This window comes from Malurus melanocephalus, unplaced genomic scaffold, assembly GCF_030028575.1.
Source record: "Malurus melanocephalus ecotype Western Australia unplaced genomic scaffold, MMel_1.1 scaffold_278, whole genome shotgun sequence".
NCBI classification, from domain to species: domain Eukaryota; kingdom Metazoa; phylum Chordata; class Aves; order Passeriformes; family Maluridae; genus Malurus; species Malurus melanocephalus.
In genome coordinates, this window is record NW_026623510.1 from 702,328 (window position 1) to 716,881 (window position 14,554).

Below are 14,554 nucleotides of genomic sequence, written 5' to 3' on the forward strand. Positions count from 1 at the left end.
CCGCAGCGCCCGCCCGGTCCGTCCCCGCCCCGCTCCCCCCGGCCCCGGTGCGCCCGCAAAAACAGTCCGTGCCAGGCAGAGTACGACTTTATTGGTGCCGGGGAAGGGCCGGCCGCTCCGGTGCTCGCCGCCGCTGCCGCCTCACCGGCGCTGGTTCAGCCCCGCCAGGTTCTTGATCTGTGGGCACAGGGAGAACGGGGTTTAGTGCCGCTGCCCCGGGGTCGAGAGGCATCCCTGTAGTCTCGGCACAGACAGGGATCAATCTGGATCGAGCTCCGGCCACCCTCAGGCCGGAACCGGCTCTCCCGGTCAGCAGGTTTCAGCTTGGGTTTATTTCTGCGGCCACGCAGACCCCGAYAGTAAATTTATGCTTTTTGGCATTCAGCTGGCTCGTCTATTTTGCAGAAACCTGCAGAACTCAGCACTTTTGTAAAGGAGCACACTGAGCACACTTGGACAGTGCTACCCTCGGGACACCCTGGACATGGGAGGTTCGGAATGTGTTCCCCTAAGAGTTGTGTATTGGGATTGTGTCCTAAAGCCATCTGACTGCAACCCATCCCCCTTCAGAACCCATCCAGTTCCTCCCTTTTATCTGTACAGTGGATCTGCTGCAGGGACAGACCAAACATTGGCAAACCAAACACTGAACTGTCCTGATACAAGGAAAATGTATTTCTCATAACAAGGAAATCACTTTGTTGCTAAATGCAAYGAGAGTTGTCCAAAAATAGAATCACAGTGAGGCCCTGAAGCCCTTCAAAAGTCACTCCTGGGTACACAAAGGGCTATTTTGTATCCCAGAGGAAGTGCAGTTCCCTCTGCAYGGACACAAAGCAGTCCAGGACACCACCAAACAGTGAGTGAATTCTTGGAAGGACACTGAGGTCAAATGAAACAGCTTGAGGAAGTCACCCTGCTGTGGTTCAGGACGGGTGCCACCTCCAGGTATCCATGAGGCCACTAACCCTGTCAAGATTTCCAGCCCAGGGCCTGGCAGAGGGAGAGATCTTGTGACAAACAATGGAGAATAGTGATCACCTGTCTCTCATCCCTAAAGCTCACCCTGCAGCTTCAGATTATGCTCCAAGTTCTTTCACCACAAAACAGTGAACTAACCTCCAAGCTACATAAGAAATCACCTTTAAATAAACCTAAGTTATGAAAGACGATTGCTTTTCATGTTGTCCTCTAGATTTGGGAAGAAAACACATGCTGACATTCAGCTTGGACAAAATTCTGCTCTCACAGCCCTGCTGGTTTCAGCATTACTTACAGTAACTGCAGCTCCCATCAGGCCCTGGACAACAGCTTCTCCAGTGGATTGTACCTGGGAGATACAGGGAGAACACGACCTTTTGCTTTCTGCAGTTGCCCCCAAACACAGATATGGAAGGCACAACAAACATGTATTTGCTACAGAAAGGTGCTGACAGCACTGCAAACAAATGACAGCCACAGACAGGACACATGGCAGGGGTTTCCTGGGATGCATCCTAACCATTGGGACAGTCTGACAAAGAGGSCACCTATGTCATTTTACTAAAAAACACATAATCATTTATTGATTTTGAACCAACAGCAACAAGGGAGTCTCTCAACAGATGTGGGACCAGTGTGATGGAAAAGCCAGGTATGGTGACATTTATCCTTGGGGAGGAGGGATTTGCTGCACACATACTTGTCCCTCACGTTACCTGACTGGCTGTATTGCTCATGGTCATGGCATCAGCCACTCTGTTCTCCAGGAAACGCCAAGTGTCCTCAAAATCAGGGGACGAGTCCTGCATCATCACCAGCTCAGTGGTGTTGTAGATGCCAGTGAGCACAGCCCGGCGAGTGTACCAGTTGAACTGCAGGGGCATGAGGGGAGAGAGGCAAAGCTGTGATCTGAATGTGCATCAAGAGTGCAGCTACCAGAGAACAGCAAAGGAAATCATGCACYCAGGGCACATTCTTTCCCCATATAGGGAAGTTGCTATTTGCAGCTGGATCTCTCAGGGCCTGAGACAAAACTCTTTCTTCCTGCTCCTAAAAACCCACCTGAAGGGGTCTCTGAGCCATGAGGATACTCTGCCTGGCTCCTGGTATTGGGAAGAGGGATCTGCTGCAAGTGACTTCAAACCCCCTTACTGGAAGAGGGAGCAGGCTCAGCATCACCACACCTTCCCCAGAAAACTCATATAACCAGTCAGAAGGTGTGAACAAAGCACCAACTTTAGAACCTCTCCTAATCCCTGCATCAGTGAGACTTTAGCAACAGCTCAGYGCAGACACTGGCTCCAACATGTTGATTTGACTTTCATAAACCATAAGGGACTTTCAGTTCCTGAAGCAATTGTGTTCTTTCAGTTGTCTTCTGGTTTATTCCTTTAATTTTTCTGCCATCTTATTTATTTTTCACTGCAGTAGCTTCTCTTTTATACACAGATAAAAGAAGCTTATTAAAGTWGTTTGTTAAAATGGTTCATTTAGCTTTTTCCATCTCTCCCTACATCTATAAGAATTAAAGTAATTTATTAATTGCTGTAATTAAGGTTATAATTTTCTTTTATTTCCTGCCAGAAAGATGAAAGCTTTAATAAGCTACTGGTATTTTTAGGCAGGTTCTTTAAAGGTTTTCAAGTCAAGTCTGTAAATGCTACTGTTGGTGGAAGAGACCYACTGCTCACTCACTGAAAACTGGATCAACTTCTTAGTCTCAAAATTTCAACAACTYTGTCTGTATCTTCAAAAAGAAAAAAAAARAGCACTTAAGAGCCTAGGAAAGTMGGTCCTTTTAATTTGCACTRATCCCACTGGCACTAATTTGCATTTAGTCTCAGTGGCTCTTAAGTCCCTTTAGATATTAGTTTATAAGGACCTTTGGGTGCCTCTGAAATGTTTTCATCACTCAGCAAATGGGCTGTTTGTAGAGAGATGTGGCCCCACTCCTACTTGAACCCCTGATTTTGCTGAAGTGCCGAGGGGTAGAACCAGCCCATCTCTGAAGCACAAGGACTCACATCTGTGGACTGGTCCCCAGCATAATGCCAGATATCATCGATCATGCTGGTGAGGAGGGTGAGGCCAGAGGGGATGTTACGTGGGAGTAACAGGATACTCAGGGCCTGCAAAGAAACACACACAGAAACGTGAGTCAAAGAGAGAAGGATGAGTTACTAAAGCAGACCAACAGTGCTCTGCTATCTTTTTACCCTGCTGCTGCTGACTTGATTCCAGCTCCCAGTGAGAAGTCCTCCCAGCTCTCTGCAGTCTTTACAAGCAACAGGACGTGCAGGGAACACAATGTAGCAGGCAAGTTCAGGCCTCAGCCCATACTGGAGCTGAAACATCTCTGCTCAATTCAACCACCCCTGTGTTGTCTCTCCTGAGCTGCCTCTCTGGCATGGAAACATCAGAGGCTGAGCTGACTCACCCTGTGGTGTGCCCCTGTGGGCAGGGAGTCACATCCCTCATTTCTCTGAATTTGACTTTGAACTCAGAGCGGCAACCAAGGGCAGAACAGTGCCAGCCATAATGGYCCTTCTGGGATCCTGCAGCCTTTGAACATAATCACACAATGCCAGGAGAATCACAAACCACCCATCTCCTTCACAAGGCAAGTTATGCTAATYTGGAGCAAGAACATGAAGCCTGTACTCTTTCTCTTTGCACAGAGTGATGGATTCAGCTGCCCAGAGGCCAGCAGTRGTTCTGGACAGAGGCTGACCTGGCAGCAATCCTTGCAGCCCAAGATTAGGAATGATTTGCTTGTTACTGTGGCCACAATTCAATTCCCTGTCCACCCTGGGAAGAATGGCTTGAGAGTTAAATCTGAATTTAGAAGCATGAAGCCCTCTCAGTTCACAGCCCTACCCTCAGGTTGCCAAGGGTTTGTCAGTCCCACACTTGAAGGATGGTTTCCTGTACAAAGCAGTTCTGCATTTCCAGCAGTCAGGTGATCCCAGGGCAGGCACAACAATGCTGCACGGAGCCTGACTTGCAGTGACAGTGCAAATAGGACTGAGCAGAGACACAGGTTATTCCCTGGGGATGCCATATGGGTGGAGTGAACAACAGAGAGCTTTGTCTTTCTGGAACTGCGAGAAATAGTTGCTCTAAGGTTGCTCTCCTCTTGAAGGCTATTAATTATTTGAAACCAGCCAAGGTTTCATTTACAACCTTGAGCTAATCTGGTGGAAAGACTATGTTGAAAGTTAAAGGGTGTTTAAAATACACACACGCAAAGGAGACAATGTTTATATTACTTTTATACCTGGGGCCATTTCTCAATATATGGAATCAGCATCCTCAGTCTGGCTTCCACAGCATCTCTCAGGAATTCATCTATAGGCTTCTTCCTGGGTAAGGAGAAGAAAAATTAAGAAGAACATCCAAGTTAAACTCATTTCTGAAATTGTAAGATCAATCTCCACCTGGCTCAGCACAGAAAAGCAAAGTATATTTCCTTCATGCCTTTGGTCCTAGTCTGTATCTGGGAACACAGTTTTAATTCGAAGTATGTGTGTCCCAGGTGGCCTCTCTGTCTACCCAGTTCCCAAAATCTGCCAAGCAAGACATTTGCTCACACTCAATACTCACYCTGCTTCACCCAGCTGCACTAGTTTTTGTTCCTTCTCCAGCTGCTTAGACAGCTTGGCGTTGCACTCAGACACAAAGTGCAGGATCAGTTCACTGCCATCACTGTGAAACATCCCTGCTGCAGCAACAGAGAGGCCCAGTGTCTGTAGAAAAAAAGGGAGAAGCACAAACCAGGTCAGACACTGCTAAGCAGGATCTAGCTAGAATAAAAGTTATATTTACTCTGTGAAAAACATTATGTGAATTTAAACAAAGCAATGCTGCAGTAAAAAGCACTTCCTGTATATGTTTTCCTCTCTTTAGGGTTCACAACTCTACAATGTGCCTTAGTGTGACTCTGAAGGGGTGATCCTGGAGCAGCTGGGTTTCATTCCTGCCCAGTAGCATTTGCTGACTAGGGTGCATCGCCCAAGAGTATGTGGGGGAAGCATGCAGGCCTGGCTGTCCCTGCACTTCAACTCCATCCAGTTTCCAACTGGTTTGTTGCTTCTCTCCCCACATACCTTGGCTCCCTCTGCAATGGCCTCTGCAGTCCAGCCATGTTCAGGCACAAACTCCAGCGCCGCTGTGAGGATTCGATGCTGCAGCTGCTCCTCGCTCTCATAGTCCTCAGACTCCTGGCCGCCCTGGCCAGTGTAACTATGAGAAGGTATTGGTACAGTGAGGGGAACGTCACCAGCAAACATCAGAACCCTGGACTCTGCCACTCACTCRCTGACACCAGGCACATTTTGAGACCTGCTCTGTATAAATCTGGCCTCCTCCAGTAAAATCCTAACCTATCCAGAAAAATAATTCTTAATGAACCTTTGCTATGAGAAAAAATAAGGGAAGGAAGGCTCATTGTAGATGCCTACACAGACACCAATCAGCCCCCTATTCGCCCTCCTTTACAGAAAATTATACTATAACCTTTTCCAACATGGTCTTTATACTACAGACAAATGGACAACATATTGTCCATATTTTTCTAGTTTTACACAAAATCTAGAAGCTAAGACTTGCGCTTTGCAGACAAGAGAGGTTCCTTCTTGAAAATAAGTCCCATCCTATCTTCACAGTGGACGGTGGAATTTGCACTGTCACAGCAAACCAGCTCTCCAGCTGCTGAACTCTGGGGCTCCTTAACTCTGGATCTCGTTGTCTCTGAGTTTCAGATGCGAGTTTCAGGAAAGCAAAAGCAGTCCAATCCCTCTGTCGGCAGGACAGTACTACAAAGAGCTGCTGAGTTACCTGGGGCGAGGGCCCTGAGGTTCCTGTTCAGGCTGGTGACCAGCTGGAGGTGAATCAAAGTGCTGCTGAGTGGAAGATGTGAACGGTTCCTTCTTGTGCTCATCAGAAACTCTCCYGAGCACAGCCGAGGCCTGGAGAGCACGGAGTGGTGGATAGTGCTGGCACCTGAGCGCTGCAAAGCAAACCAAGAGTCAGCAATTCCTTCCAAAGACAAGAAACACAGAAAATTAAGGTGCAGAGTTGTGGTGAACACAGCTGAACAGAACAGAAATTCGTAGTATAATTTTTGATGCTTCTGACAAGTGCTGCTCTCAGCTGAGCTCATGTGAATAAAGAAAAAATGTTTTGTGAGGGAAAGAACAGCGCAAATGGCACATATTGCAAATAGTTTCCCAGTCTTGGACTGGAGACCAGGCAGCCAAACATGCCCTGTGCCCATTTTGGCCCTGATTAAGGAATTAGGAGGAAGGCGCTGACCCCCGTGCTCGGGAGAAGAGGCAAGTCCTGTTCGGGAGCTGAATAACCCTGATGGACACAGCACGCTAATCACTGAGCGATGACCGAACACTGGGGGAGCTTTTAACTTAACTGTTGGGTTTTGGGCTTTTTTTGTTTGCTTTTTTTTTAATAAATAGCGTTGCACGGCCCACGCTTCGCACCCACTCGTTCAAACCCAACCGCCCGGCGCCGGTCCGGTGCCCTCACACCCCTCGTGCCCTTCACCTCACCTTGCCCCGCCCCGCCCGCCGGGGGGCGCGCACGGGAGCGCGCACGGGAGCGCGCACGGGGAGCGCGGAGCGGGAGCGCGCACCGGGAACGCGCAGAACGGGAGCGCGCACTGAGGGAGCGCAGCGCCCGGAGCGCCCGGCCCGGCGCGGCCCCGCCACAGCCGCCAGCCCGCGCGCCGCAGCCCGCCCGCCGCCGCCATCTTGGAAGCGGGCAGGGCGCGATGACGTCACGGTGACGGCGTCAGGCCGGGACGGGCGGCGGAGGCGAGCGGTACCGAGTGAGGGGAGGTGAGCGCGGAGCGGCGCGGGGTGGACGCGGGGCGGGCCGGTCTGCTTTCTTTCCCTTAAAAATCTTTTCTGAGAACTCGCCTGAAGCGGTTCGGGGGCTCTGTGTGTGCGTAAGTAACTCCTTCACGAAATTCCTTCACGTTGCCTGTCTTTGCTCCCTCTAAACCGTCCCTGCTCGGTAACCGAGAGGTTTATTCCACCCGTTCTACACGTGCTTAAAAGGCGCACCTGCTGTAGGGCCCGCGGCCTTGCGCCGTGTCCCGGCCACTGGAAGCTGCAGCATTCATTCCCAGCCGCTGGAAGTGGCAGTGCTGCGTCAGGAGGCTGCAGTTTACAACCCTGCAATGGTTTGGGTTAGAAGGGATCGTCACGATCATCCCAGTCCAAAACGGCAGGTTTCTAATCTACYGGAGAGGAGCCTGCGGTATTGTTTAACCGTTTTCCTGTTAAATGTGTGTGACATGGAGATAAGGGCCTCTCTTCACATCATCCGCAGGGGATCCAGCCCTCGGCCTCCTCCTCTCAGGGCTCTGAAGGTGCTGTTGCTGTTGATGCAGTTTGGGTCTGATCTTGAAAGGTCACAGCCTGCTCTTCGGAGGGGAAGGTGTRACTTCGGGTTTATCTTCCCACCTTAGCCTAACATCTTGCATATCTAAACTGAGATTAGATTGAGATTTTCAAAAATCGAGATTTTCAGYYTTCTTCTTGGGAAAGGTGACTTTTYRTGGGATTAATACGTGTGTTTACGAGTGTTAATGTCTGCTGTAGCTTGTGTTGTTTTGTGTCACGCATGCAGAGCCAGCTGTGAGGTGCTACAGCCTGGATGGTACATCCCAGATGTACATTCCCTACCTGGTTAGCATTGTGGTTGTTTTAGTGTAAATTTCTGTTGGAGTAGCTCAGACAAGGCACAGTTGTGCCATTCTGAACTTGTTTGTAGTTTCCAGGAGAGAGGGGGAGTCCATAGCACATAAAGCCAGAGGAGCTGTGGGTCACAATCCACTCCCCACCTGATTGCTGTTAAATTTGGTACAGCATATTCATGAACTGTGCTTTGTGACAGCGTGGTGGCAATAAGGCATTACCCAGGATGTGTGATAAACGGATTCCTGGTGAAGACCTTGCTTMAAGCTGTCTCTCCTGAAGTAGGTGTATGGTTTTGCAGTTAATTGAAGATACAGCAGGCAACTGGTCCCCAGTGCTCTCTGTTCTCCATGGTTGTGTAAAATTAGAAAGAAAATAGGTTTTTGTTGGATAGAGGAAAGAGTCATTGGGTTCAGTAGCTGGTGCTGCTATGAGAACAGGTGATGATGGGATATTATTGCTTCACAAGGAATACAATCTCATATAAGATATTAGTGAAGACAGCTTTCTCAAAATGGTCACTTCACGTTCTGTTCCACTTTTCCCTCCCTGTAATTTGCTCAGCCGGTGCCACCAATCATAACGGTGGGAAGAGCCTCAATCTGGAATGCTGGGAATGCTGAAAGTTACTTTTTCCTTCTCATGTACTGTGTAAGCAAACTGCTAGGTTGTGTTTGGAGTAGGAGAGACAAGGTGATGTGTAATGTCAAATAGCTGTCACTGCTCAGGAAATCCAGAAATTCTGTGTTTATCTTACTCAGATTTTTAAGGAAAGCAGGTAAGTTTCTTTGTTTTGTTGGTTTCYTTAACTGGAGAGAAACTGAATTATGCCCTTAAGTATAGCTCTTTCTTCATGTCCTGCTTGTGGGAACTTCATGCTGTCCACCTCCAGAAAATTACCCCCATTTATTAAACTCAACTCAACTGGTTAAGTGCACAGAGGTTCATGCTGTGCTCAGCACTTACCCTTTCTCTCTCTCTCCTGCCCTGTTCCTCTCCCAGCCACTGCCAGGTTTGCTGCTGCTGCTGAAATGGGGGAGTACGGAGTCGCTCCAGGCCAGCGTGTAGCCATCGTCTGGGACAGCTCCTCGCCGGTCGAAGCTCTGAAAGATTTGGTGGATAAAGTCCAGGAGCTGGTGGGAGCTGATAATCGTGTCTCTGTGGAAAACGTTAACCAGCTGCCTCAGTGTAAGAATGAGCTTAATTTYTCACTGTTTCRTTAAAAGGGGGAGGGTTCTGCTACYGTGTGAGCAGACACCTTCCTGCTTTGGGAATCAGCACTGAGAGTCTGCTGCTGACTCTTACCCTGGGAAGTACACCAAGGGAAGTGATGCACCCTGGCTGTGCTTGTCTGATTGGTGTCTTTAATCAGTTATTGATGTGGTACTCCAGCATCCGGGATGAGGGAGGTAGAACTGGTGTTTTAAGCTGTGTGTGTACATGTGTAAAATTGTACCATCTTCCCCTTTCCTCCCAGCGGCTCACAAGGAGTCCAGTTTCGATGTAATCCTCTCTGGCATGGTACCAGGCAGTACAGCACAGCACAGTGTGGAGCTCCTGGCAGAAGTTGCTCGGATACTTAAACCAGGGGGCCGTGTCCTCCTGAAAGAACCAGTGGTTACAGAATCAGGTGAGAGAATCTTGCTTCCATAGCAACGTAGCAGTTCTCGTGAGGATTATGCTGAAATAGAAAGGACAGGAACCCCAATCAACGTTCAGAGATCTTTGTTCTCCTGACACACTAACCCAAATCACAAGGTTTTTATCCTGTGCTTAAGCTGGTATCCCTCAGAGACATTTGCAGTCACACTGCTTCTATCAAAAATGCTGGATAGGCTCATTCCTAAACTACACTGAAAAGCTTCAGTGATCGCTGTTTTCTCCTCAGGATGCAATGTTAAGTAGTTGCAGATGTTAYGTTGGAGCTCTTTGGAGCTTCCAAAGTGATTTTAAAAACAGGTGACATGCTGAAGAGATTGCCCCAGAAGCCAGTCGAGAAATAGTTATCCATGAAAGGCTAGAATTCTTTGGACTGAGTTTTAAGAGAAAAGCCTGAGCCTGCTTTGGGGGACAGCTGGAGGAGCCATGAGAAGGTGAACACAATATGATTTCTCAATGTAGTCTGTTCATTTAGGAGCGAGCCCATGTTTTSAAAACTTCATGAGTAGTTCACTTTAATAGGTAAAAATGTTTGGGARGGAGTTGGTTTGGGTTTTGAGGGTTTTAAATTTTTTTTTGATGCGTGTTGATTGGGTTGAAAAAATTTTTGGCATATAGAACATACTTGGAGTTAGAACGGTTGTGTGACCCCAGGCTGTTATTTTAATGAACAAGCTGCTGATGTTTTTCCTGGTTTGTTCCTGCTGTCAACTAGAAAGGGCCAAATTTTAGAGCAGTTTTGGCTTGAGTACTTGCCTCTAAAGTTTTTGCTCTTCCAGGTTTCTTGGTCAAGTGTATTGTTCTTGCCTAYTCCTACTCTCTGTTTTTGTGTCTTGCAGGAAACAATGGCAAAATCAAGACAGCAGCCAAACTCCTCACAACTCTGACTCTCTCTGGGTTGGTGGAAGTGAAGGAGGTAGGGACTTGTTCACCATTTCCAGAAATGCCCTCAGGCAGTTATCTGGGGATTTGCTGGGTGTTGAGGTTTGGCTACCTGGTTTGCTGTAAATGTGCACRGCCACTACCAGGCACAAACTTTAGCTACTGTGTGTGTAGTGTTTTTCTTAGGATTGAAAATACTGATTATCTGTTAATTGGAATGCTGGGSTGGGTGCTGAAATAAGGAATTCTGCCTGAGGGGGTTTGGTTTTAATCTAAAATCTTACTTTGTAGCTGCAAAAGAAAGCRCTGACCCCAGAGGAGGCCCAGTCTGCCACAGAACATCTGGGTTACCAAGGCAATGACCTTCTCATTATTCAGATAGAAGGCAGGAAGCCCAATTTTGAAGTGGGATCATCAAGTCAGCTCAAACTTTCCTTTGCCAAGACACCAGGTAAGGAATTTCTGAATGTCTGGATTTTCTGGCTCTCCGTGACAGGCATCACTTGGAACAGGAAACAGTTCCCWGGCAGGGAAGTGCTATAGTAAAAACTTATGAAGTAGGGCTTTCCACAGTTGCTWAAACTCAATTTGTTGAGAGTAGAAGGGGCTAAGGCTGGAATAACTGCAATTTCTTCCTTTATTTTGGCTCCAGCAAAAGCCTCTGTGGACCCAACTGCTGCAAAGCTGTGGACACTCTCTGCCAAAGATATGAATGATGAAGAGATGGTAAGTGGTTTTCTTTGTGAGGCTTTGCTGTTCCTTTTCTCTCCCTGTTCTTTCCTRTTCTAAATACTTTCAGTCATACCTCTTGGCAAGCTTTACAACTTCAGAGGTAGGGAAGCCTCCCTAAGGCAAAGCATCTCATTTGCTYCATGGGGTCTGGAGAGCTCACTGATGTGGTGGGGACAGACAGGATACAGGGATGAGAGGACACAGCTGCAGCACTTCAGTGCCAGTRTACAGATAGCACCATTTCTTTGAACATAACTGGGCAGTGTCATTCCCTACTGACAAGTTCATTTCCTGCATTTGTCTCCCTTGGTGTGTTTTCAGGATCTTTTGGACTCTGATGAGCTGTTGGATTCAGAGGATTTGAAAAAGCCAGACCCATCGTCCCTCAGAGCTCCATCCTGCAAAGAACTGGGCAAAAAGAAAGCCTGCAAGAACTGGTCAGTGCTGGAGTTCATGTATTGGGTGAACCTTTTAACTACATCATTAAACACTTCAGAGTGGGAGGGATGTAAAAAAGATTGTAGGCAATTTGCTGTTCTTCAGAGTCTAATTATCTTGGTTCMTGTCCTTCATCTTAATTATTAGAATGTAAATCCAAATACAAAGAGAATTGACCTGTGACTGATACAAATTACCAGAATGGTGTATATTATCAACAGCCATCTTGAAGGTGGCTAAATAGCTTGTGCAGCTTGCCTAAAACTCTGATTTCTCAWGTTCCAAGGAGAAACAGCACMTGTAGCAAGTGCTGCAGTGTCATTTCCCACTCAGTTTAAACTTGAGGAGTGTTTCAACACTTRTTATACAACTGTGGTGTTGAAGAACAAAGTGAGAAGCATGAGTCCCAGAGTCAGCTGGGTCAGAGCCGAGTGTGTGACAGAGTGAGAGCTGGCACAAGTGTTGATGACTGATGACCTTTAAGCAGAATGATGCASGTGACTTCTTTGTTTATCTGCAGCACATGTGGCCTGGCTGAAGAACTGGAACAGGAGAAGAARAGCTCACAGCCCAAATCTGCCTGTGGAAATGTAATTAGTAATTTTTGTCTCTATACTATGGTTTGCAGTATATGATCTCTGTATAAGAATTGTGTTCTCTAGTGACTGCTGCCTGAGCTGGATCACTGCTTCCACACACTGCCTGTGCAGCTTCTGCAGAGCTGCAGCCTTTGCCCTGTGCCCACGTGCTCTGAACCAGCACATGCCATCTGTTGTGACTCCCCAGGGGAATCAGAGTGAGCAGTGAGCCTTTCCTTCCCTGCTCACAGGCTAAACAGGGATCTGATCTACTCAGAGAGATTTGCCTTGTGGGAGCTCAGGGGGCTGCCCCAGCCTGGGGGACACCAGGTGGGGACTCATTTCTRTGTGAGCCCAATGCCTGCACAGCTCTGCTATCTGCATTAACCAGATGTGTTGAGAAGGGGGTAGAAGGGAAGCAGTTTCTGTGYTCATAGATRGGGASGAGCATGACATCTCGTGAGCTGGAGAAAGCATACCACAKGGGAAGAAAGCTGAAAGTGGCACCTGATTACARACAGTGCTTTTCTTTCCCTTGCCAGTGTTACCTGGGTGATGCATTCCGCTGTGCCAGCTGCCCTTACCTGGGGATGCCTGCCTTCAAGCCTGGRGAGAAGATTCTCCTGCAAGAGAACCAGCTGCATGATGCTTAACAAAGACGTGTCCTGCCAAGGACTCTGCTGCTTTTCTGTCACTCTGAGGTTCTTCCTGCAGTCCTCATCCTCTCAAACTTATGCTCTCCAGCCAATACTCCACGTGGGGAGGGACAGTGCAGGCACTGACACTGCTGTGAGCTCACCACTTGTCATTAGCCTTGGGCTACCTGATCCTTTGGTGACAAGTCACGTATCAGACTTCATGTTACACCTTGTTTTGGCTGACCTGACTTGATCCTGGRCGCTGGCCGTCACAGCGTGTCCCACCAGCAGAGGGAAGTACAATCACGTGTCAGGCTGTCCTTGTGTGCCTGTGGCATTTCCCATGCCCGTGTCCTTCAGCTCTAACTAGTCCTGATTTTCCGTGGTGAATCAGCAGCTCTGGCTCATCCTCCGGGGTGACTAGGCTCCTGCTCTCTTTGAAATTTGAACCTGCAGCCCCTTACCACATGAAGGTGGCTCAGCAGCTTCTGTGCAAGTCAGGAGCAGAGAGTACCCTTAGCAGTATGTACTCTTAGCAATGTGCATGATCTTCTTGAGAAAGGCTGGCAGGCATGATGAATTTCCAAGTGTTTTGGGAGCCCCTACCCCCACCTGTTTCCAGCAAAATGACAAAGATTCAGTCCCACCAAAAACTCCTGCCTTTAAGGKAGGGAATGGATGAAACAAGATCTGTCCTGTCTTCCCACAGCTTTCAGTCCAACACAGATTGATAACACAAGGGCAATCTGAGACTCTCACCTCTCTTGGTGGTTACTCAAGTGAGTTACCTGCAGTGTCAAATGCATAAAAACATAGCAATAACTTAATTTCTAGATGATCTGTGGTCGCCATCTGCTCCCTCTCCATGAGATACTATTTATTTGTGTAGTTACTGCTCGTGTAGCATCCTGCTGGTGTGGGATGAGGGTGCTGTTCACATTTTGTGCCGGGCTTGCTTCTCACCCAGGGAGGGAGAGGAGGAAAGCCCACAGCCAGTGTCTCAGTGGGGATTGCTTTGTTTGGAGCTCTTGCTCTATGGGATGTGACTGCTTGTTGTGTGCTACCTGAGTTATTAAACTCATGGAGGGGGCTGGGATGAAAGGCTGTTCTGTTCTTGAAATAAAAGTGACCAATAGTAAAGCCTTTGTTTTAAGGCTGGTATTAGTGGCATTCTAAGTGTGTCTCTCCTTCTACTTGGTGTCTCCTCGATTTCTTAAACTGTTCAAATGTTAGGTTGCATCATGGAGATCTCCATAAAGTGTTCCTCTGAAAACTTGAATATTTGATATGCACTGGAAAGAACAGGTTAAGGACTAAGGAAAACTTAAAACAGCCTTTCTGACTGCTCAGATACCGCTCTGGGAATCACACTTGCACTGCCCCAAGCTGTCACTACTTAACTGCTTGTGATAGCATTGTTTTGAGAAGTGAAATATGGAGGTTCAGCTTTGGCTGTAGCTGCTTCACCTTTTTAAAAATAGCCAGATGGGCAAAGATGCTGCCTCCCACCCTTCCTGCCTTTGCTGGAGAGGTTGCCTCAGCGTGTCCCTCCAGCAGCCCTGGCTGCCTTTCTCCACCTCTTGCTCACTCATGTAGCTCCAAGGTTATTTCACAGCTTCTTGCCTGGTTTCCTGTTAAAATGGTATCCCAGATCTGATTTCCCACTAGTCTTGAGCCTACAGGAGGATGGAAATGCAGCACTATGAACATCCCAGTTTTCTCCATTTCATTAATCAATAACTTTACCTGGTGAAGCAATGAGCCACACTTTTCCTGCCACTTCTTTTCAAGGCAGTTAAACAAATGCAGAGCCTTTGACAGCCCTTGGTAGACTYAATTCAATTTGTACCTCAGCTTTCTGACTTTGCCTCTTTGCACTTTAGTGAGCATGTCATTCTACACATGTCCTCTGTGGTTTTCCTTTTCCTCA

At 47.8% G+C, this 14,554-nt stretch overlaps 2 protein-coding genes across 3 annotated transcripts; one reads left to right on the forward strand and one right to left on the reverse strand.

Moving 5' to 3' along the window:
- Nucleotides 1-48: 48 nt before the first annotated feature.
- On the reverse strand, nucleotides 49-6,774 carry COQ9 (coenzyme Q9). The gene is made up of 9 exons (XM_057376379.1): nucleotides 6,682-6,774; nucleotides 5,818-5,989; nucleotides 5,088-5,223; nucleotides 4,585-4,727; nucleotides 4,259-4,343; nucleotides 3,006-3,110; nucleotides 1,698-1,853; nucleotides 1,277-1,330; nucleotides 49-177 (listed from the first exon to the last, which is right to left on the reverse strand). Exons 1-9 carry the CDS (start codon nucleotides 6,743-6,745, stop codon nucleotides 142-144), a joined length of 951 nt encoding a protein of 316 aa, XP_057232362.1. The 5' UTR covers nucleotides 6,746-6,774; the 3' UTR covers nucleotides 49-141.
- On the forward strand, nucleotides 6,755-13,803 carry CIAPIN1 (cytokine induced apoptosis inhibitor 1). Of its 2 annotated transcripts, none has more exons than XM_057376365.1 (9): nucleotides 6,755-6,833; nucleotides 8,700-8,885; nucleotides 9,175-9,327; nucleotides 10,196-10,272; nucleotides 10,530-10,689; nucleotides 10,891-10,964; nucleotides 11,292-11,407; nucleotides 11,929-11,998; nucleotides 12,529-13,803. In XM_057376365.1, exons 2-9 carry the CDS (start codon nucleotides 8,729-8,731, stop codon nucleotides 12,637-12,639), a joined length of 918 nt encoding a protein of 305 aa, XP_057232348.1. In that variant the 5' UTR covers nucleotides 6,755-6,833; nucleotides 8,700-8,728; the 3' UTR covers nucleotides 12,640-13,803. The 2 variants fall into 2 exon arrangements, with proteins under 2 accessions (XP_057232348.1, XP_057232349.1); XM_057376366.1 differs by lacking the exon at nucleotides 6,755-6,833 and adding an exon at nucleotides 6,860-6,943.
- Nucleotides 13,804-14,554: the final 751 nt, after the last annotated feature.